The sequence below is a fragment of the Amblyomma maculatum genome, chromosome 9 (genome assembly GCF_055883805.1).
Source record: "Amblyomma maculatum isolate TAMU_Amacu chromosome 9, ASM5588380v1, whole genome shotgun sequence".
NCBI lineage: Eukaryota > Metazoa > Arthropoda > Arachnida > Ixodida > Ixodidae > Amblyomma > Amblyomma maculatum.
The window spans coordinates 50,064,006-50,088,515 of NC_139352.1; the positions used below are offsets into that span (position 1 = coordinate 50,064,006).

Here is a 24,510-nt window from a genome sequence, read left to right on the forward strand (position 1 = left end):
AAGATCATATCTCAAAACCATTTTGAATGATATGTAAGTAAACAAAAAAAAATTGGAAGCAAATGGCCTCCATAATTAGGTGCATTCTGTCAGAAGCACTTTAAATGAGTGCATGAAATGCATGCATATTTCTTCAAGCCTTATTCGTAAAGCTGTACCTGTTGATTTTTGCTGAAAAGCCTCAGCTTTGAATGCAATGCTAGAGCCTCACAGGTTAAGGCTATGGTGAATTACTCAAGAAGTTGAGTGCCCACTTGACCAAGTGTGTAGATGCATCAACCACCACTTTATTTTACAGAAACCAGGGTGCATTGGGCGGGGCTTGGTGCAGTAAATAAACGGAGGAGAGGCGAGAGGAGGGGGGGGGGGTGGGGGGGGGGGGGGGAGTGGGTGAGATGGGTGTGAAATAAAAAAATGAGAAGGGGGGAAGGGTGGGGTAAAACCTATGATCAGTCAAGGTGCCTAAGATGCAGGGGTGTCCGCTATGGTCTTTTTTTTTTCCTTTCCTTCTGTGAAGTCACCTGGAAGGTGGGAAGACCTTGTAAATACACAGCAGGAAGGCTGCCTATTGCTCGGTTGACATTGTTTGCGGTCGTCTGCAATGATTCGAGAAGACGTCTTTTTCGTTACTTGATCTCCAGGATGAACGCTTCTTCTTAAGTTAATCTGTGGTCGAAATCTTCTGAATGTTCAGCTACGGGCTTGCGTTCTCTTGAGAAGTTTCGCACATCATTTTTATGTGTTGCCGAATTCTTTCTTTAAGGTATTTTTTTCTTTCGCCAATATAGCTAGCGTCACAATAGGCGCGGGGAATTTTGTAAACAATGCCTTGGGCTCTTTCTTTTGGCGGTAGACCTTTGGGAAAAGGTAGCGCGCGCCCCAAGTGTTCGAAGGCTTGTGCGCCACTCGGATTCCTTCTTTTTCTAGTGTGGACCATTTTACGACCCTTGGAGAAACCGGTTTGACTGGGCTGTTAAGGGGGGGGGGGGGGGGGGGGGGGGGGGGGGAGTCGTCAGCACTTTCCTGTGTTACGGGAGCAGCCAGCACCCTTCACCCGTTTGTAAAATCGTGCTGTGACATCAATATTCCCTATGTCCGAGAAAAAGAAGGAATCCGAGCTGCCGAGTGCCGCTTTCGGCCATCAAGGCAGGAAATCCCGACCGAAAGAGGTGAAGTGAACGGCGACAGCGAGACGTGACAGCAACCCAGACGAGCCAAAGAACGCGGTGTTTGACCGGTCATCGACTGCCGTCAACGAGTGGACTGTCGGGGACAAAAGGCTCAAAGGGATCAGCACTGGCCGCTATCGCCAAGACAGCCGCGCGGGCAGTCTCCCTTCCGAGTAGCCTGACGGAGGGACAAAAGGAACGTCTCCGGCGTCGGCACCTTTGCCGCAGGTGTGCGCCCAGAGCATGAGGCGCCGACGGACACTGACACTGAGCTTGCCGCCTTCATTACCGTCACAACGCTTCCTCCTCGCCACCAAGTACAAATTTTTCGTCTTTGTCAAAGAAGCTTCAAGCGCGTCATCCGAACCCCACATATCCTGAACACCTTCAAACCCTTTGTAGAGCGCGCTACCTTTTCCCAAAGGTCGACGGCCAAGAGCCCAAGGCATTGTCCACAAAATTCCCTGCGCCGACTGTGACGAACTACATCTGGCGAAACAAAAAACCTATAATAAACAATCCTGCAACATAAAAATGATGTAAAAAACTTCTCAAGAGAACGCAACCCCGTAGCTGAACATTCCGACGATTCCGACCTCAGAATACGTTCATCCTGGAGACCGAGACCAATTATCGAAAAAGACTCCTTCTCGAATGTCAACCGGACAATAGGCAACCTTTCTCCTTACTGGCCACTTCACAGAAGAAAAAGAAAAAAAAAAAACGCCAGCGGGCACCTGCGGCACCATGACTCATCATAGGTTTTACCCCTCCCCTTCCTTCTCATTTCTTTCACACCCATCATTCATTCCTCTCTCTCTCTCTCTCTCTCTCTCTCCCCCCACCTCCCCGCCTCTCCGTTCTTTTCATGCACCCCTGAAGAAGGAGGTGATGTAGCTCAATAAAGCATGTTGCCGGGCTAGTTGGTCTAACACATTTTGGCGCCTGTCCGTTGTTCCCTTGTCTCTCTTTTGTGTGTGTGAATTTTTTGCGCCTGGGTTTTTTTCCCAGTTTAAAAAAAAAAAAAAGTGATGGTTGGAGAATTTTCAAAAGCTTCGCTTAGTTATCAATATCAACTCAACCAGACAGGCAAATCTCTCGAAATGTTTAGCTTTCACAGCGGTAACTAGTACGGCTTTCTGAGTAACTACATAGTTTCAGCAGTCACAAAAGCTAAAAAAAAAATAGAAGTGTTGCCTTTGCTTCAAAAGACTCAAAGGTGCTACTTTACCAAAACCTTTGTCTCACTTCAACCCTGGCTTGCATGCTTTGCCTCTTTCTGTTAATGAGAAAGTGCAACTCATACTCAATCTCCAATTAGCTGTGGTTTGTATTCCGAGAAGACTGACCTTTGTTAATTAATACTGACTCTCAGAAAACAAAACAGGCAAAATTTATGTTCCATATTGTTTGAATTTAAAAAAAAAAATGCTGCCTTTAGTTTTAAAGCAAGCCTTTCAGCCATCATTATAAACTGACCATAAGCACGTGTCATCCAGATGAGGCAAGGGAGAATACCAAGTGAAAGAAACAAGGCTACAATTAGAGTCGGCATTTATAAAAGATATGTCCCATGCTGCAGAATGTAAACATAATCGTGTGATTCCATTTAGATGTTATCTAATCCACCCCACTGAACGGAAATTGGGGCCCTACAGCACATAACCAATAAGTTTGTTATCCTAAGCAGAAAAGTCGCATGACGTGTACCGCCTCCATTCACCTTCCAAGCCCAGATCAGAAATACACAGCAAGCTACAAACGATGCAAGCTATTGCAAGCACCACACGAAGTGCAACTGTCTGCAAAACAAACCTCCGACCATGCACGGTGTTGAAGGAAAAAAAAAAAAGGGGGGGGGGGGGGAGGAAGCAACCATGCATGCAAATTTAAAGTTGTTGCCTTTGTAAAACTGTACGAAAACACATCAAGCTGAAGAGAGATACCAGGAATCGAGACAAAGGCACGACAAAAGCAAAGGTCATGCTTAGTAAAAAGAAGGCTCCAATCCGCCTTTTTCACAAGGCCGCTCTGCGCATGCGCGCCTCTCCCCTGGTTGAAAAACCACCAACCATACACCAACCCCAGCTGCACATTCGCAGTTCTTAGCCTCCGCGATCGGCGCAGCCGTAGCTAAATTCGGAGGCCATGTGTAGTTAACATTCGTAACCGTAAGGAAGTATAGTAAGTAAGTGAGAAGTCCTGATCCCTTTTGACTCAGGGCAGGCGTTTCTCAACGCCACAGGGGAAATGAATAGTTAAAGGAAGAGAGATAGGCGAATGCGATAGATGGCGTTAGTTGTCAAGCCTCAAATCATCATCACCACACACCGTCATTTCGCTGGCGCCAAGGATATTTGAAACCATTAGCAGACGAATTTTCAACCACTCCCAGAGGGCGCCACATTTTGTGAAAAAGGCGGATTAGACGATGTCAGGTTAGCTAACAGCAACTCTGATTTCAACTTTTTCTTTTCTTTGACACAAGTTATTTAAATCATTCTCTAAAGCTTGACAAGCAATGGAACTTTAAGCTCACGTTCACAAAGTGTCAGAGTGAAATGTTAAAATGCGAGGCAAAAGTTGTCATGTCAGAACGGTACACTGATTGATCATCTGCTTTTCCAAATACGAAGACTGCTTGCGCCCCGCCGCAGTGTTGCAGTGGTAAAACGCCCGCCTACTGTGCCGGAGTACCTGGGTTCGATCCCGACCGCCGGCGGCTGCGCTTCGATGGAGGAGGCGAAACGGAGAGGCATCCGTGTGCTGTGCGATGTCAGCGCACGTTAAAGATCCCCACGTTGTCGAAATTACTCCCTAGCCCTCCACTACGGCTCCTCTTTCTCTCTTTACACTTCCACTCCCCCTTCCTCTCTTCCCTTACGGCGCGGTTCAGGTACCCGGGTTCGAACCCGACCTCGGCGGCTGCGTTTCGATGGAGGCGAAACGAAGAGGCGTCGTGTGCTGTGCGATGTCAGCGCACGTTAAAGATCCCCAGGTGGTCGAAATTACTCCGCAGCCCTCCACTACAGCTCCTCTTTCTCCCTTTCCACTTTCACTCCCATCTTCCTCCCTTCCCTTACGGCGCGGTTGCGGTGTCCACAGAAAACAATTGAGACAGCTACGCGCCTTTCCCTTCCTATAAATCAATCAGCCCACAGAACAAGTGTGACAAATACTGCTTCTTTCCTGTGAACCAATTATTATTATTATTATTATTATTATTATTATTATTATTATTATTATTATTATTATTATTATTATTATTATTATTATTATTATTACTGTGCAATGACAACTAATAATTCATATAAACCGTCGACTGTTCCAGAAGAAACACACGAAGGAAAATCAATCTTTCTAGCAAAGAAGAGACTTCTCAAAAAGAAAATGATGGAGCCTGCACTTCAGTGGTGGGGCTACCAGATACAATGTATACCTACAAAACAAAACAAAAAAAAAAAGATCCTACAAAGAGGCAATTCCTAAGAAAATATGCAAGTGACTGACTGACAGCAAGACTACAATGTTAAAAGAGAACACTGAAACCCAGCAGAGTGGGATTGAAAGGGCAGTCAGTGCAGTGGAGAGAACTGACAGAATGAAGGGGAAAAAAAAATCCGCTTCAGACGCAAAAACCTGATCCAGTGATCTTATTTAAACCCAGGCAGAGGGCAAAGAGCGACGACTTATGAAGCATTACTCGAAGTGATTAGATGGCCAAACATTGCACCACACAAAGAAAGCCCATGCAGAAGGGCCCTGATGAAGAACAGACCGATGAGTGCTTCACAAATGCATTCTCAAAGCGACAACCCCACAATGCAAAAGAGGAGTGTGGCTGTCAGGGCAAACAGAGTGAAAGGAAAAGCAAGCATATCACCTAGGAAGGAACTGATCCAGTGGCTTTCCCTGGCTACCTGGACATACAGCAAGATCACGTACGACAAGCAACACAGGGAGATGGTCAGCAGAGCAGCCCCCGCCAGGAAAACCACGCCGCCCGAGGGCTCCTCCATGAGAGCCAACGGCCGGGTGCGGCCGTTCTCGAGGAATACAGAGAAAGAAGGAGAGCAAGGAGATCCACGTCTTTCCGTCTGCCGAGCGCAGCGTGTCCCCGCCCCGGGCCCAGGTGTCCCAAAATAACCACTCTCCCCTACCCTCTCAGACGACCCCACACCTCCCAAAATGTGGTGTCACGTGTCAGCAGGGGTGGGGAGGAGAGAGAGAGCTGGGAGCGATGGCACGCTCAAGAACAGTGATGTCTGTTGCGTCCACATACCACAGATCAATATCAGCATTTCTCCTGCAATGTGACTGAAAGTGTGAGCTAGCGTTATCTAGTTGAGTGCCCCGGGAACTGTTTTCATACACTTCGACCAATGAATTGGTCACCATTAATCTAACCAAATGAGGATGTTGAAATTTTAGCGTTCAAGGCTGAACTTTTAAATAAAACAAAAACTTGACTGCCTGAGTACGAGTCAAATGCTAACAAAATTTTAAACAACAAAATGTAGCAATCCGTGGTTCACACCAGTAATTATATGTAAATACCCAATGGCATATATTTCATGCTTTCAGATTCTATAAGTATTGCACATGCTGCACACCTTCAAACGAAGGAAATGAAAAAGAAATTTTCTGCAGTATAATAAATATTAGATAGTTACGTTGCACCATAAGTAGTAGAGGTAGTGCGACTTTTACTGTACAACAGATGTAAAAAGCACAGAAATGAGACCAGCCACCTCTGGCAAAAGTAAAACGACTGAAAACGTGAAGGCCACGCATAGGCCACGGAATCGCATCCTAGCCCTCATTTACAAAAAGACAGAAAAAAAAAAAAAAGGGGGGGGGGGGGGGGAGAGACCTTCTTTCCATAAGTGTTATGATGGCTGCAGCGAGCCGCTGGAGAGCGGAGGCAAATTCGTCTGGGTGCACTACCAGCACTTTTTCGTGCGGAACAGCCCCTTTAAAAATAGCATGCGCGCGCGCGCACGCCCGGGCGTCGCTTACAGTACGTTCGATGCTTGATTCCGCTGAACACGCTTCCTGGCGGTCGTGCACCCTCGCTCTCACGTTTTATTGCGCAATCTATAAACGCTGGTCCTTCCACCCTCCATCTCGAACCTACGCACGCTGCGCAAAACCATGCAGTTCGGTGGAAGGTGCTGATGTGGCTAACGAATATTAGAACTCATCCTCCGCAGCACTGTCCATTCTATAGTTTTATATTTACGAGTTCCTTTTTTTATGTTTTTCATTGTGACGCTCCACAGCACGCGATTTGGTCCTGAATATTTCGTAGGGTGCCTCCATCGCGCGCCTAGCTCTCCACAACTGGAGCAGACGATTCGGTACACGTGCAATGTGAGCACTGAGCCCAACGTCATTGGTCAAGTCTGACCAAATAATACGATAAAAAAAAAACTTATGATAAGGCCTAAAATAGGTGTTAGAGCTAAAGAATGTACTTTCTACTGTGCATCCACTTAGCGGCTTTAGCATTACTGCACAGTTTTACTGACTATATAGTGCGGGGAGCATACGAGCGATCGGCCCATTGTCCTCAAAAAGTAAGGATCGAATCCGCCGCGCGGAAAACGCGGCAGCGCGCGCGACAGCTGCGTGAATCACGCGCGGGACGATGGCCAACGACATGTGTGGTAACAACTGCGCACTTGCGAGCACTTCGAAACGCTCGTAGTGCGCACGGCCGACATAGGGTCACGATTTGCTCGGCCTCAGTTGTCAGTTCTCGGAGGGCATTCGAGCAGAGGGCAATGCACCCGCCGAAGGCCGGCTACAGCAGCCGCATATCAGTATCGAGGATTAGTGATAGCACAGCAGAACTGCGAACATATTGTCCGCTCGACGATATTCAATACATGATATCTTTGTAAAAGGGCGAGAATTCCTAAAATCGTCAATTGCTAAAAACTGGGGCTACTGCTAGCAAACATATATGCAAGTAGTCGCTGTTCGTCATCACTTAATTTCTGCAATCAATGTGAAAGAATATCGTGTTCAACAATAGGGCAATAGAGACAAGGAATTTGCGTGCAAAGCACGCGCGCATTAAGAAGAAAACGCCCAGCAAATAAAGGTGTACGCAGAATCGATCAACAGCCAAACAGGATGTCAGCTATCGATGATTGGGCGCAACACCGCGGCGGCTAGGCAGCTGCAATTTAAAGCCATCCGCATTAATAGGACTCCGGAAGGAGGGAGATATCCTGTGACGTGAATAGCGGCCCTACTTTTGAGTTTGTTTTTCGGCCCATTTTTTAATGATCTTCGCAGCGGTCGCAGTGTTCACAATCCTGACATTAGCAAAAGAAAAAAAGAAATACAGATCACGAGTACTAATCTTCCAGAACGCAGACAGATGAGCTGCATGCACGCTTTATCAGGATGCGGAACTAAAAACCAAGCTCTGATAACGCTCCCATACGAAAAGACTGCACTGTCGCTGCGACCGAGAATAGCTATATCGCTGTCTACACCACTTTTGAGTGAGTGTTTTCGGCCAGCTATCGGCGAAGCCGAAGCATTCTCCATCGGCACACCACTCAAAACAATCATCGGCTGCGTGATGACAAGACTGTGTTTATTTCGCGCAAGCTACGGAGATTCTGGCGGGGATATTTAATCGCCCAGGCTCATGTGCGAACTTTCGGACACATTTCTCGGCAAATCAACACCGAATAAACCTGCGGATCTGCAACAGGCGTTTCTAAAAAACAGAGGTCATTCTGACAAGAGAAGCAAGGTTGACTTGTCCGCTTCGCAACCAAGAGCGCTGCACACATACAGGCCCCGTGTCTTTTTTTTTTTTTTTTTCTTTTTCTGATTAGCTTACGTATACGTGGTTGTTTTCCGGTTCTTTCGGACACATGTCGTAAATCGGGTTACGTTCGGCCCACAGCACAGACGACGATTTTCGTTGCCCAACAGTTGCACAGACGACGTCTTGTCCGTGTCGTCGCGAATCTAACGGCATTGTTCTCTCCGGAATGATCGCCGCAGTCATTCGTGCGTGGCGCAAAACACGCGAACGGCTTCCGTTTCGCATGAACGGATTCGAAAGCAGGGATTCGAAAAACGCCCTCGGCTCGGCCGCGATGACACCCCACGGCACACATCCGAGAGAGGATCCCGCACCTACTTATCGCAGCAGCATGAGCTGGCCTGTTGACTAATGCTCACATAGCTCGAGGAAGTGTTTCAGCTCTAATCGCAAAAACTAGGCAGCGCGAATTGAAAGTTTTATAAGTGTACGACTGCCCCATGGTTAGGCATGAACGGCCACATGCCGCTCGAGCGAAATAACAACACACACATGGGATTACCAGTTCGTACGGACGGACCAAGTGGGGGCGAGTAGTCCGTACTACGCGGAAGATCAACGTGAACATACCTGACGCCATAAACGCTGCACTTGTCACGGCTTGGGGGCCGCGTCATTACTTCCAGAGTTCACATCCGTGCCGGCCTATGGCACTGACAAGGCACTTCCAAGGCACTTAGGTCAATAAAACGATCACAGCAGCTCGTACCGCTGCCACTGACTACCAAATGCGTCTGCCATTATTGTCGCACTGGACAGATGACACAGGCGCGTAAGCAAACATTGTAACAAAGAAAACCCAGAAGCAAAACTGTATTTAGCGCCATCTGGTAAAAAAGGGGTGAGCATACCTTATTTCACGGCTGGTCTCCCTCGAGATCAGCCGTGATAATTAGATTAGCAGCATTAGCAGTACAAAAATGTGGGACAGTGGAACCAAATGGGCTGTACTGCACAACTGAAACGCCACGGTGAAGAAATGTGTTCGCGCCTTATTTTCGATGAACTTCATCAACCGCATTTTTATGTGTGTAAAGCAACTCTGTGGGGTAAAATCTCCTACATTTTCTAAAATTTTTTTCGTATGTTGACTCCATGACAGACGTACATGTCACACGTACCTCTTTCGTGGACACCTGAACCGAGCCCTAAGGGCATGGAGAAAAGTAGGACTGAAAGTGGAAAGAGAGCGAGGTGTCGTATTGAAGTGCTGATTGGACTACCTGGGGATTTTTAACGTGCACTGACATCGCACAGGCTCAGCTACAGAGCCAGTAGTAGGCTCGTGCATTTTCTTTTCCTTTTTTCTACACCAACAACAACAACAACAATAGCATACGGAACATACGTACGCCGCCGCAGACCGTAGCCCGCAGTGGTTGGGTTCGAACCAGGGTTGTCCAGTCAATATAGTCCGGCGTCTTAACCACTGATGAGCCACCGCGACAGGACCATAAATAATAATAAATAAATTGGTTTACAGGAAGGGAAAGGTGAGGTATGCCACATTATCCGTGGACACCTGAGGCGCGCCAAACAGCACCACTATGTGCTGGCGGCCAAGGGGGAAGGGAGCAAGGTAGAAGCTAAAGTGGAAGCGGTGCCGTAGTGAAGGGCTTCGCAGTAATTTCGACCACCATGGGGATCTAACATATGTATACTGACATCGCACAGCGGAGCACGCGGCCGCCTCTCCTTCTCGCCTCCATCGAAAGCGGTCGTCGGATTCGAACCCGAGTACTCCGGAACAGTGTAGTCGAGGGTCTTGACCACTGCGCCACAGCAAGGACCATAAATTGGTAAAATAGCCACAGCGCTGTTCAGGTGTCCACTGAGAAGTGACAAGATATAACGCGCCTTTTGTGTATAAACCATATATATTGTTAAAACGGTTTACACACTTCTCGGTGGATACCCACGCCGTGGGGGAAAGGAAGATGGGAGTGAAAGAAGTGCCGCGCAGTGGGGCTCCATAACGACCACTTGGGGATCTTTAACCTGCACTGAGGGGGAGGTGGTGAAGGGTGGCTGTTTCTGGCCCTACGGGTGGGACTCACGTAGCGGCGTTGACCTACGAATTGCTATTTGTTGTAGGCCGTCACTGCACCCGCCACCGCTGAGGTGATGGTGGACGACGGCTGTTGCGGCGCGCGTCTTTCTCTCCCTCTTCTTTTTCTTTCTTCTCTAGGCAGCGGAGATGGCTCAGCTCAGCTACAGAGCTAGCAGCGACTCCCCTGATGGGGCTGGGACGGGTGGGTCACCGCCGCTTCTGGCGGCGGCTAGCCTGCCACATAATTTTTATCTGTTGTAGGCCGTCATCGCACCCGCCACCGTTTCGGTGGTGGACGACGGCCGTTGTTGCGGCGCGCGCCTCTCTCTCCCTCTTCCTTCTTTTTCTCTTCTGTCTTCCCGAGGCAGCGGAGGTGGCTCAGCTACAGAGCCAGTAGCAGGCCCGTGCATTTTCTTTTCCTTCTTCCTACAGCCACAACAAAGCCAGTAGCAGGTCCGTGCATTTTCTTTTCCTTCTTCCTGCAGCCAAAACAGCCTGCACTGACAATGCGCGGATGGCTTTCCAATTATAATAATTGGGTTACAGGAAACAAAAGATGCAGTATCTATAGTAAAACTAGCTTTTGGGCAAGTTGGTTACTTTGCTTCCTCATAACTAGTGGTCTTTATTCGCACTGCAGTTGTGGAAATTAAGTTTCTCTCATGCTCTTTCCACAGAGGCCTGAACAGCGTCCCAACACAAGGAAGGAAAAATAGGCTCTGTAGTTGAGGGCTACGGAGTAATTTCAACCACCTGAACGCACGAAAAATGGTTTTGAGCAAGCTCTAAAAATCAGTTTTATGGTGTACAACTGGCCCTCCAAATCAGAACTACCCTGCATCTCTGTGCTCCCTCCCCCCTCTTGATGTTGCTCAAAAAAGGATATCACTCAAGCTCATTCCATCTTAATCCTGCAAGTGGCGTTATAGCAGAATAGTTTTAAAATGCATGGGAGGGAAAATGGTGCTCCAAGCATACTAGGGCTGAATTATGCTGCAATCAAACCACAAAAACTGTCAAAAACCTGTCAATTAGCTCCAGTTTCTATTGGTTGATTTGAGAGTTCTTGAGACTTCATCTGAGCGTAATTCGGCCCCTGGAAACGTTCGCACTAAATTTTGTTGGAATCTTCACATATGGTGAATATTACTGCTCATCTCACACACTATATGTGCAGTCCGCTGTGGTGTCAGCAACCTGCTCAATTTTGTGAACAAATCTGTCCAAAAATAATAAAGCAGACAGTCACACTAGCATCTTTTCTTTACGAAAATGTGCTAGAGGTCAGGCACCTTTATTATACAAACATTCATATATGTAAAAAAAAAAAAGAGCTGACATGCACCCCTTTGTATTGAAAGAACAACAGGTCAGCCAGCCAACATGCTCATAAGAAAGTCATCTTCGTATATGGTTATACAATGGAAGCTGAATATTCACAGATGGAGTTTTTGGTCTATGCATGGTGTCATGACAGATGCTCGCAGACCGTGAGAAACCAGAAATTTTATCCGAAGCCCGGTTAAATGAGATGCCCATAGTACAGGTCGAGACGGGCTAGGCACATATGATGCCCTTTGAGCACACGCCATTTGGCCAAACCTGGTTGGCACTGGAGCATTCTGCAAGGGCTCAACATATTCTCCAAGTGACAGGCATGAGAAACAGCCCAGCTGGCAATCAACTCTGGTAGTAGCAGACAGACGAGTGTGGTCGGACTATCACCACAACACCAAAATGGCAGTGTGCAGAAGTGTGCATGCAAGCAATGAAATGATGGCTACAGAAGCACTACAGAACTGCACCATGATGGCTGCAGCAATGACATGAGAAGTGTGCACACGCTACAAATAACATTGGCCACAACTATCTGGCACCGCGTATTCAAGAGGCCTTCGTGGACTGGCCTTTAAATCTAGCTCAAGGCAGCATGGTGATAACTGATGTTAATCGCCAACAAACCAGACTTGAACAGGACACCTCGAATCACATGAGCAGCAAAATAAGGGACTCTTGATGATGGGTTCGTGGCCCAATTCATTTCCGCATAGAAAGTTGTCCAAACGCTCCAAAAAAAACTAGCCCCTCTTCGAGGATCGAGTTCTTATTTTGCAGTTTGCAGTTATATAGATAGCCCTGTTGTTCATTTACCTGTCGCCATGTCTCACCTGTTAAAACATGATTTCAGGAAGGCTCCAAAAAGGGGAAAGTATAAGAACACTTGTGAATGTTCTCTTCTACAGCTGCTTGCAACGTTGCCTATTATCATGAAATCACTGCACGAGCGGGGGAAGTGGAACACAAAACGTTGATTTGATAGAATATAAACAATCGCCGCCTTCCCTTCATGGTGCACACCGGAAGTTACACTGTTCAGACGCCACACAAGATCTTTTGGCACTTGTCAATAGTCTCTGTAACAAACAAGAACAAACAGCGATTGCATCTGCATTATGCATACTGAGCAAAACAGCTGGGCCATCCCACAGAGGATGCAACAATGGCCAAGGCTCATCAATCCTCCAAAGAGCCCCATAAATAAGGCTTTTCCATCTAACGCACTTGTCTAATAGACATAAATAGTCATAGCCAGAAAAAAAGAAAGGCAGTCAGACTATCAAGTGCCATAAAAGCTATAAACACGATTTGCATACATACAACATTCACAAGCTCCCTGGCACAATGGGTGCATTTCAACACCGGCATGCATGAATTTGTTCAGTCTTCAAAATGTTAACCTCGCATTCCAGTCACTGCTGGCAGCATATCACAAGCAGCGGAAAATAGGACCCATATGGGGTAACGCACAATGTTCTGGTAGACAGCTGAACCACACATTGCAACTGGTGTCAATGTGCATGAACAAATTGAGGACACCTCAATAACACAAAATGAGGCTAGAAATGTATACACTGGAATTTGGAGGCTACAAAATACAAAAAGAAAATGAGAACTTTCAAAACAGCGAACACTCCCAAGCGGATGGGGATCACATCTTTGCTCTAGTCTAGCAAAAACAGCATAAAAGGCGAAGGAATGTCAATCCTTAACATCCACCTGAAGCATTTCTTTGGCATCTGTGCCTGAATGTACGAAGTCCTCGAGTGCTGACACATCACTTTTGACAACACAACTAGCTGGCACACTGAGCATCACTGCAAAAGAATGAAATAAAAAGGTGCCAAATAAGCGGAGTTTCGTTTCATGGAGCAACATTTGTACTCCTAAACAGTCTATGCAAAAATCCAACACTAACAAGCCTCTACACACTTCTATCTCAGCTTTCAGCCACATCTCTAGGCCACTTTCTACCCGAGGCACCTTGGTCTACACATTCACTGACTTGGCCTACTCTCAATCAGTCAGCCTGTAAGTGCTTCCCCATTTTCACGCTGTGTGCTTCAATGTGTTCCACACTGTATTCCGCACCACACTCTGCTTTGAGCCTCGCACCACACCTTCAATTGAAGGCTTTCCATTGCTTTTCATCTCAGACATATCTCACCTCATCTTGAGACCGGGTTGCAATTAGAGAGGCATCTCTTTTCACGTTCACTTACAAAATGTCGCAGTTGCGGCTTGCGCACCCCTTACGGCACTCTCATTTGGCTCATTACACCATTTACACGAGTCCGAAAGACCAAACTAAAGTCTGCATGCTTTAACTTGTAGCATGTCTTCACTTGATGTTTGGCAGAACAGAGTATGTTCCCTCTGACACCGGGCAGCCACTTGACCAGTGCCATGTGCGGTGACCCTAGGAGTAGAAGCTCTGTAGGACTCGGCTGATTCCGTCCACTCGAGCCGAAGCAAGCCTATCCGCCACGATGCTCAGGTAAATGTTGCTCACTATGCGGCGCACCTCCTGTAACCGGTCGCGGCGCCGCTGAAGAAACTTGCTGCGCGGCAGTGTCCGGTCTGGAAGGTCCGCCGGAGTGTCCAAGTGGCGGCTATTCCTGGGGGAAGGAGACAAGATGTAGAAGTTGCTAGCACGCACATGTTGCCTTATCTTTTTGACGAGGTTAAATAATGATTACAAATTAGGAATGCAACCAGTTACGTAACCTCCAAGCACACAAGGCATTAATTAAGGGCAAGCCAGCCAAAGTTGAAGGCTTAAATTTATCACGCTAAATTTCGCTGGTGTCCAATAGGTTTCTAAGTTAAGCGTGTCGGAGAAAAATGAATGCATGTCCATGATGTTTAGTGGTGCACCTCAGGCAGAACAACAGGCCGGAAAGTTTTAACCCAAAACAGATCTTGACCACGAACAAGTTGCCACAGAGCTGAATACTCTCCTAAAGCTTCAAAGCCAGGTACGGTTGGTAAATGATGGAGCCAAGACAATCGCATGCTTCCGTGTCACGCTTCTCTGCACCTAAATTTGACAGAGCTCCGACTGGGCACCGATACCGTCCTTCAAACTAGGACATTTTTGTAGGAGCAGAAAGTTAAGGTCAGATAAGAGAGACTTACAAGCCAACACTTCCAATGCCTCTTCTTGACATGGCTCCAAGTGCACAACAGGAGCAGAAATGTACAAACACTTTTCAACAGACTCCACCAATACCAAAGATGCCCACCAAAGGTAGGAATACATGCTCCAAATATGCTCGCTACAAGGCATAAGCAAGAGCCAGAAAAGGAGACGGAAGAGGACAAACAAAAGCCTTCGTAATGCAGCAACAAACAGGTCCATCATCACACGGCAGGAGCAAAATGAAACCCGAAGGATGAGGTTACACACACATGCAGCAGGACGAGGGAAGCAAGGAAGTAAGCATGAAACCGAAGCAAGACCTTAAAAACGACAAAGAGCAACAGCAGTATCAGCGAGTTCTAGCCAACCACAGTGTGCTACTGCAGATTAAAGGCGCCAAGCAAAAAAACTGCCGGTGGAGAGAAACAGCCAGCCAGAAGGAGTGGGAAGGTGCATTGCAGTGGAAGGTGCATTGCAGTGGCAGGTACACTGCAGTGGAAGGTGCATCAGGCGCTACGCTTTCTCACAGGCTGCTCCGGCTGCTCGACGAATTCCGGTTCAGTTCCCAAGCTGTGGGAGAGTCCCGGGCCGAGGCTGAGCTGCGCACAGACCCCGTTCCGTTGATGATCTGCCAACTAGCAAAGGCAGGGGGGAAAGGAGGGGGGAGGCGGACAACAAAGCAAACTGCTTCAGTCACAGTGGTTGATGGGCAGCAATGAAGGCCTCAGTCGAAAAGCTGCACGAACACAGAGCATTCCCCAAAGGTTATTAACTCTGCTGGCTGAGGCACATGTCCAAGCAGGCACCGGCATGGCTGTTTACGGTCGAGAAAGCCGGGCTAGCTGTTGGTCCATCACCAAGCACTGGATGTGAAAGTGATGCTTTTGTATCGTTTCGTGTGATAAGATGCTTAAGTAATGCAACTGCGACCTCGAGCATGATGAGCCGCCCGCAAAACATTGGATTCGCGGTCGCTGGTCGCACTGTACGCACCCCAAGCAGCACTTTTGCTGTGATTTGGGGCAGTAATATTGCCAACATCGCGATTTCGAGTTGCAATGTACCCTCCAGGAGTCGTAAGCTGTGGCCGTGCGGCAGTGAATAAATCCACTAGGCTGTAAACGCATCTACATGAGTGCATTTCTTGTGTTTCCCATACGCACTTTGTTCATTTTGATATGAAATTCTGGATGATGCATTCGTTTGATGACTCCAAGATTCTACTGTATTTTATAATTATGTACCTCAACCATCCTAATTAAAAGACATGCACTTTTGTAAAGCCAGAAATTAGAGAATTTAAGCATAATTTTTAAAATCTAATGCTCTGCCTTCCTAACATGCATTAAAATTATACTTCAGGAGCAAATAACAACAAATTAGACATTACATATGCAAAAGTGCATAGCCCAGCTCCACTCCTCTAAAGCTCCAGGGAAGCATTTGAAGAACACTTGCTCAGGCTCAATCAAGTCATAATGGTTTAGTTTATGGGGTTTAGCGTCCCAAAGTGACTCAGGCTATGAGAGACGCCGTACTGGAGGGCTCCGAAAATTTCGACCAACTGGGGTTCTTTAACATGCACTGACATCGCACAGCACACGGGCACCTAGCTTTACGCCTCCAGCGAAAAGTGCCCACCGCGGTTGGGTTTTGATCCTGCATCCTTGTGAACAGTAGTCAAGCGCCCTAACCACTGCGCCACCCCTGCGGGGCAATCAAGTCATTAATATATGTTATAGAAGGACAACTGCACAAGCCTGACTCAACAAACCCCAAACCACAAGCAATAAATTAAGGGGGATTCTTAGAACGTTCTAAGAAGTTGAAGGTTGGACATTTTGTTAAACGTTTCGTATTTTCATTTTCACACTTTATGACATCCAATCCTCCTAGCACACACTTCAATCGCCTCAGTACATATCTTCCTAATCCACTTCCATGCGGCAGTTATGACGAGCGGCATTTAGAGCTGCTCTAGACTCTTCCGCCATGGCATACTTTCTTGGTCTTTGCTACCCATGACTAGGGCCCGTTGCCTCATTAATGACAACCTTTTGCCATTCAAAAAAAAAAAGTGGGAGGTCAGAATGACCCAGCACAAAACTGGGCCTCGGGATGAAGATGACTGCTACGACATCACTCTTTGTGCACACGTTTCCACTGAGCTGCAAAGTGATTAATATGCAATACGGCTGCTAAATAATTGACCGTTCATGACGGCACAACATTGTCGCCAATTGCACCTCAGCACTCAATTCTTGCAGCAAGTAGCCCTCGCTAAACAGGAAGGAAAGTCACATTCAATGGCCCACCTTCCAGCACTGACAGACGACGAGCTTTCTGAGCGGTGACGAAGTGAAGCTGGCACCGCCATGGGGCTGCTGGGTTGCATGGAACCCTGCCCGTTGGTTATTGTACTGGCTGCGCTCTCGCTGCTGTTGGTCATCGTAGGTGGTGTGACGGCTCCGTTTCTACACGGGCACACATAATTCCTGCACGAAGCAAAACTACTATAATCACTAGGACACAGCTGTGCCAGACGACTTCTAGCTACGAATACACTGGCTCCTGAGGAAGATAATCCTTGAGGCAATTCGTTGTTATTCTGCTATGTACTCAATACTGGAGCCAACATACACCGTTTGTTGCAACAGTACTTGTTCATCCACTAGCCACACTGTCTCAAGCTGCAACTAACGACTGCAGAAGGGCAAAACAGTGCGTTGGAAAAGAACCATTACAAAATGCAGCCTCTGTTGCTGAATTCGTTTGACACTTTGATGTTGCATCCACAATACTGTCAGATAAAGTGCCCCTGCTTGTTTATAATAGATGCCCCTACGTATCCAGGAAGCAATGGCACATGGACACATCTGAAAGGTTTTCCTATGATTAGGTGCCCTCAATTAGCTCAATTAAAATTGTCTTACAAGTGCCAACACCCCATGACTAGGTATTCAGCTTTGCCAGGGGCAGAACACTAAGTCCCATGTTGTCTTCAACTATATAACTGTCAGAGCTGCTACGAGCTAGACACCCGACCACGTTTCAAATTTCTTTTTTTAATACACAAAACAGTGCCGCCCTCGTAAATAATATAGTAATAAAGTTCACGTGCTTGGTATTAGTATTACTATTATTACTAACAAGCTTACCACAAGCCGGCAGAAACGAGCACAGCACCACACCCCACCTACCCAATCACTGGCCATCAAAGATAAGAGTCCACTTGCCCGTTGCTGAGAATGCTTTCATCGCCATAGTCTGGCGGAACAGGAAAGTACATGGGCGGTGCATCCTGGCTCCAGCCACTTGTCGAGCTACTGCAGCTGCTGTTGAGGCTCGTGTTGCTGCCACGCATCTCCTCCTCTGCACAAGAAACAGAACGGAACATGCCAGGAACTGCACCTTCCAGCCATTCTCCCCTAGGCACTTGCTTTCGCCTTTGTATTACGGGCCAAAGTAAATTCGTGCACAACTGGTAGAAAAATTTCGTGTAGTTGCTGGAGAACAAAAGAATTTCAGCACTGCCACATTGGTTAGCCAGAGTCAGCTGAAATGATTCGTGTCCTCACACTTAGGTGACGATGACACAAGCTATGGAAAAGAAAATACATAACAGGAGTAATGTTAAAAGAGAAAGAAAGAGAGCAAGAGCAGCTCGAGGAAACAACACAAGCTAGTGTAGCCTAGGCCTAATTCAAGAGAAGAAAATGGATGTGCCAATTTTCAAACAAATAAAACCAGCGGAAGGACGGACATAGACAAGCCACACAGGACGACGCTACCAACTCGCCCAGCTTTCAACTCTACTGGGGCATGGCAATGCATCTAATGGCTTGGTTTAGGTTATTGGGTTTAATGTCCCGAAGCGACTCAGGCTACGAGGGATGCCGTAGTGGAGGGCACAGAAAATTTCAACCACCTGGACACTGACACTGCATAACACATGGGTACTTTCCTTACCTTTTCCCTCCATCAAAAAGTGGCCATCGTGGCCGAGATTTGATCCCACATCCTCAATGTATCTAATGTGAAAGCAAGATAATCAATGGGCTCTTATGGTATTTTCTATAAACTTCCAGTGGATCTGTCTCAAAACAAAAGCAGTATTCATAAGGGTTATTAAAGATCAAAAAGACAACACAGGAGAAGCACTTACTAGCAACAAAGAGATTTTATTTCAATGCTCAAAAGAATAAGGGTCAGTAAGAATGCCTCCAAGAAATAATGGGAGGGTTACCGAATGTGGAGCAAAAGGTTTGGTTGTGGGCTACCGAATGTTGCATCGAACACAACCAGCATTCCGTTGAACACATCAATGCGCACCGATGTTCTATGCAGACCCCACTTTCATGGCCTGCACATGTGATACCGGCAGACTCATCTGCTAGGATGCTGCTACCCTCCTCGTTCTCTGTGACGCACGTGACACGACTGGCAAGAGCAAGCGGTTGGAGCGACTGTCGGAACTGCGACGGATGTGACTGAGAAGCACGTAGTTGTGATGGTGGCATGCCTCCCGTCAAAGGTCATTTCCAAGCCTGATTTGACTTTTAGCTCTGCATGCGAGAAGTGGAGCTTCGCTTCAAAGTGCCAAGGAGCAAGAAAGAAAAGATAAGATGATTAGCCGCCACTATCTAAAGAAGCAAGTTCTTCATCCGACAGCAAAACAGATGGCTCGCTGACACAGCCTTCTGTTTTGGCAATAAAGGGTGGTAGCATGTGATTTTTCCATGATTCTTTGCACTGACTTCGGAAACGCACCTCACCTACTGAAGGAATGTGGGTAATACTGTTGTGTTACAGCATGTAGTCAGGCTGCTGCTGATGATGGTTTTCCGGAATGTGCACCTCAAGTTTTGTAGTGAGAGATTGAAATAAGGATGCTTATTGGCTCTAACGATGAATCCGAATTTCAGGCATTCGATGTGCATAGAAAGGCCAGTGCCAGCCTTTAAATTAAACAAACAAAATATGCGACAGACACTTATGTCCTCTAACCCTGCCTGTGCAGCATGCAGTCCCAGCCAGCGGTTGGGCACTGAAAGTGACAACTGTGACAACCGCAACAGCGCTCACTCTGAGTAATGCAGTAACCCCTTGCTGTAGTCAGACAGCCCAGAATGAATAACCAACTGTCCTTAACAGTCAAAAGGCATTAAGAGCCAGTTTAAAATCCTCGTTTAGAGGGCAAAGTCAGCAATAAGAAAGGCGGCTCCATTTCTGTCCACAAGAAACAGTGACCAACAGTCGAAGAAGGCTATCAAACGGTAGGTCAAACCTGATGTTCTGCCTTCTTCCACAGCTTGTCATCACTAACTAAATTTTCCTTTTCTCTCTCTTTGCTTCTTTTTCTGATAGAAGAACCGGAAGTAGCTGAAACAATTCAATCTTGCTGCCAATAGTAAAATCTTCTAAAGCAAGCGCCTAATCAAACATACATTTCTCATAAAACCAAGCCTCTGCATGTGCACGCTTTTAGAAGTGCTAAACAAAAACATCTTATTTCAGCACATGGTATGCTACAAACGTAGAAGAGTCCACTGAGCAGTAAGGAACATGGCCAATTGACTGGTCACATGCTCACCCAGCAGGATGCCTTCCAGGTTGCTTTCTGACGTGTTCCTCCTTTCCCTTTGCATTTTTCTGCAAAATTAACGCAGGCAGGATTAGCGACGACGCAAAGCCCAACACGAGCAATAGGCATCGCAGCCTTTCCGCTCTGCTGCGCACTTACAGCGACAGCACAGAGAACTCTTCCGTGTCAAGGTGCTTGAGCATGTTGAAGCAGAAGTAAAAGATCTGCAACGGAGCAAAGGCAACGATGAGCACAGACACACGAATGAGTCAGGACTACAAAAGTACAGGAGCATTCATTTTTTAACCATTTGCCATGTAAGGTTACAGGTAGGATACTAATGCATCACTCCACTTGCCCTCTATTAGTCCTTCTCAATGCTTCTGAGAGTGAGAACATGCTACCCCCCCTTTCTTCTACACCCTTGAAGTAAGGCTAGGTGCAACACTCAGAAATCATTGGAGGCCTACCACACAAACATGCTCTCCAACTCGGGCTGCAGACGAATACGCAGACTTCTTGTTCCGCACAACAGTGAGGTGTGCAACCCTGAGATCCTCCAAACACCTTCACGCAAGTGACTTTCTTTGGTTACCCAGGGTTGAACGCCGCAATCCAGTCTTTGACAGTGCATGCAGTAGTAATCAGGTCACTGAAACGAGTGTTTAACGATACTCACCTCTTCCCCTTTGCTTAGCCGATCCCGCAAATCGTGGCTGCAGTCCATGAAAAAAAAAAGGGGGGGGGGGGGGGGGGAGGCACGTCACGACAATCACACATAATAAGTTTATGCAGCGTATGCAGAAAATACAGTGGAATGCCATAGGGTTGTGAGAAGAAAATTTGTGTCGTCCGAAATTTTGCATCACCAAGAGCGTATGTAGAAGCATGAGAGATGTAGTCACGTAGATTTGTTTACTGCCGCGCAGCCAAAGCTCACCGCTCATGGCAAGCAAAGTGCAACTGATGATCACAATGTCAGTCATGCGCAAGCTACATCCCACCGCAGGGCATGCCGACCTTTGAGTGAGACTAACAATCACGAAGTTCATGACATGCATACAGCATGGAGTGCTTAAGGTGGCGGTCGCAGTTGCGGGTCACGCGTTCGTATCGTCCGCAATGGCACACGAATATGTTCGGAACATCCAAAATTCTGCACACTGCCTGCAATGCGCTATGGCTGGGAAATCTACGGGATTTCATAATCTGAAATTCGTATCTCTGACACTATACTGTAACACACAAGCAATGAATGTAGTAGTTGCGTTGTTGCAATTACCAAGGATCTATCTTGAACATGCATTGCTATTACAAACTATATCAGGGGTGGAAGCAGGCTCAAGCATTTTGGAGCAGCTTTGGCAGCAGTAATAAAGCCATTTTCGAGCGATGAAATGATTGTTTTGGAGCATTTGAATAAAGTTTTGCAGCACATTTCTAGGTGAAAATGCCTTTGATAATCGCAGTTTTCTTTTTATGAAATACGAAATGTCCAATCTGATTCCTTTTTATGCGAGTTAAATGTCATTCCAACTTCGTACTAATCTCTGACAAGACAAACAGCCAAAGCATGTCAAGATATATAACACAGGCTGACCTTAGCAACAACTTGGAACAGACTAGCAGCAAACAGAACACTTGCTGATGCACTTCAGAACTGAACACTTAGTCTTACCAAAAGCATTTGCCTATTTTGACTTGATAGATTCAATTGACTCTTCCACTTCAATGCGCTCAAGTAGTAGTACCACTAATTTGGAGTTCAGATTAATGGGCACGACATTTCCGCTCTCTATCTTGTGCATATTCATTTTGATCCTATGCCTTTGCTGATAAATTCCTGAGCACTGGTCAGTAGTGTCTTCAAGAAAGATAGATGGCACTAAAGGGCAGCCTTTTCATCCTTCATCTTTTTTACTTCACTGGCTCCTTGCCAACAGTTCACCTATCTTTACTAGAGCAATGCTGGGGCTCATTTTTAACATCTTTGCGATAGGTCCTGTATGGCTTTCCAACACTCTTGACGAGCTTCCTAGTGAGTGACACCTTTGGTGTACCAACCTATACTGCTTTAAGTATCATTTTTTCTGCCATAGGCATGACAAGCATGTTACTGACAAAGAGGTTCGATGGTGAAGCACTGGCTTGTTTGCATAGCAGAAACATTAGAATAACTCGAGGAGTTTTTGCAGCCAGAGAAGTTTCCTAACGGCTCACAGTAGTTTGCGCTATCTCCTTCACTTGCTGCTCTCGCTTCTCTCTTCACCGGCGATTCAAAAGGCTGAGAGGAGGTGCTATGTCACATGCACAATGCATTTTTTTTCCAATTAATTCTCTCCAATCACCTGTTCGGTTTGGTTTGGTTTTAGGGTCTAACGTCCCAAAGAGACTCAGGCTATGAGAGACGCCGTAGTGAAGGACTCCGGAAATTTTGGCCACCTGGGGTTCTTTAACGTGCGCTGACATCGCATAGCACACGGGCGCCTAGCTTTTCGCCTCCATCGAAAAGCGGCCGCCGAGGCCCGGATTCGATCCCGCGTCCTTGGGCCCAGTAGTCGAGCGCCCTAAACACTGCGCCATCCCGGCGGGGTAATGGCTCATACTAATTTACTTGACAATAAACACTTGTTATGCTCCATGCTTCATTTCCTTACAAAAATGTTATCTGCATTAGGCCCAGTGCAAGATGCATTATCTCTTTGCTCTCGGTGCTATGGCATTGTTCCAGTGTTCTGCAAAATTTGATGGCAGAACATCAAGGCACCCAGTTTGGTTCAGTTTTGGAGCGATGTAGCATTTTGGAGCAGGATGGAGCAAATGGAGCAGCACTTCCACCCCTGCTATATTTAAAGGCCATCTGAAACCAAATTTTATTTCAGATGCAATGTAATTGGCAAGTCCCAAAGCTAGCCCAGATGAAGTTTCATATTCCGTAAGAATTTATTCCTGTAGCTACAAGCATTTCAAAGCTGTGTACCTGACCACAAGTTGTGGAGTTGGGCAATTTACTGTATATGACATAGAAACCAAAAGTCGAGAAGCATCCCCGACCCGGCCTACCCATTGTGTGTGAACGGTCTATAGATGCCGTACAGTCTTACGTTCGAGGCTGAATGTGGCTTGGTGGTCCTAGGCCTGTTACAATGCTGAAGTTCTAACACTTTTCGCCGCCGCGATTACCATGCCGAAACTGTGGGCAGCCATCAGGGGCATGAGCACGCGAGGCGTGCAAGAAACGTACACGTCGCGTGCGTTTCAGAAGTATGGAAAACGTAAGGTCAGGACAAACTTTTGCCCATGTTTGTGGCTGGCATTCGTTAGTAGTGCTGTAAATTAATGTGACAGACGTTCACGTCTAACCCGAATAAAACCAGTGCCCACTCGCTGAGGTTTCTGCAAGAAGCAACAGGCCACCAGCATGCAAGAATTACAGCGCCAGAGGGTCCGACTGCGCTCCTTTCTACATTGTCATTTCCGACTCTTAGTAATGGCTGCCCTTTTTACACTCGCTCAGTTAGGAATTCTATATTTCGTTTTCAAAGCTCTAGTTTGATGTACTACACTAGAAAATGGTCCTTGTACGGAGCAAAAAATTTTGTTTTTAAGCCATGTCATTCGATCAGCAATAATCCTTTGTGGCTGTCACGCATGCTTCATTTCCTTTACAAGCTCATGAAAGGAAGAATTTTGCTCTGTCCATTTCTTTTCATGTGCCATTTGCATTCTCTGTTCGGCATCAGTGCTAAGGAGGCAGAGGATCTTAACGCAAAAAGGAAGGAGCTCTGGCTACCTTCCATCAGCAGACCAGAGCAGAAGAAGAGTTTCTTACACAATATAGCCAATGTGAATTCGGAGTGAACTGTGCAAGCACTACAAGCACAGCTGTTCAAACCCTGTGCCAATAAATGGTAATTGATATTTTATTCACTAGAATCATCAATAAATGTATTTGAAATTCTTTCTTAAATTAGGCCATTTGGATTGAACATTTCCCCGTATTCCTTTCCCATCAATACAGCTGTGCTGTAGCAGTGGTAGTGTGTGGAGTTTGAACACCCCAAAGATAACGGGAGCTATGAGGAATGCCATCTCAAGACCATAGATGGCTATGAATGAAACAGTGGAGGGATAGGAATTAGTTTCCGCGATGCGGAGTTCCACAATACATCCTTGTAGATGCGCACATGCTACAACTAGACCAGCATACCAGGAAACTGTAGCCAAGTACTGAACCAGCAACCCAGCGCTCAGCAACAGAATGGAAACAGCCACGGGGGCGTTGTGGTAGAAAAAATATGGTGCAATTTTCTCTGCCATAGAACATTCCAGCCTAACTATAGAGCAATGTTCTTTGAAGAAGTCTTTACAACA

The 24,510-nt window shown here is 46.7% G+C and overlaps 2 protein-coding genes across 4 annotated transcripts in view; both read right to left on the reverse strand.

The window, feature by feature from the left end:
• The window catches only part of LOC146179031 (uncharacterized), a 52,089-nt gene extending 43,327 nt beyond the window's left edge, over window positions 1–8,762 (reverse strand). For both annotated transcript variants that reach the window (XM_084578747.1, XM_084578746.1), the window contains exon 1: window positions 8,593–8,762. In XM_084578747.1, the coding sequence (XP_084434873.1) occupies window positions 8,593–8,602 (10 nt within the window). In that variant the 5' untranslated portion in view covers window positions 8,603–8,762. The remainder of the gene's footprint in view (window positions 1–8,592) is intronic.
• A 2,603-nt stretch (window positions 8,763–11,365) lies between these two features.
• LOC146179032 (phosphatidylinositol-3,5-bisphosphate 3-phosphatase MTMR14-like) overlaps window positions 11,366–24,510 on the reverse strand; it is a 33,925-nt gene continuing 20,780 nt past the window's right edge. The window contains exons 14-20 of one of the 2 annotated variants that reach the window (XM_084578749.1): window positions 20,816–20,852; window positions 20,296–20,360; window positions 20,146–20,204; window positions 17,789–17,924; window positions 16,868–17,047; window positions 15,080–15,187; window positions 11,366–14,028 (exon numbers count right to left, since the gene is read on the reverse strand). In XM_084578749.1, the coding sequence (XP_084434875.1) occupies window positions 13,830–14,028; window positions 15,080–15,187; window positions 16,868–17,047; window positions 17,789–17,924; window positions 20,146–20,204; window positions 20,296–20,360; window positions 20,816–20,852 (784 nt within the window). In that variant the 3' untranslated portion in view covers window positions 11,366–13,829. The remainder of the gene's footprint in view (window positions 14,029–15,079; window positions 15,188–16,867; window positions 17,048–17,788; window positions 17,925–20,145; window positions 20,205–20,295; window positions 20,361–20,815; window positions 20,853–24,510) is intronic. The other variant, XM_084578750.1, reaches the window with a different exon arrangement.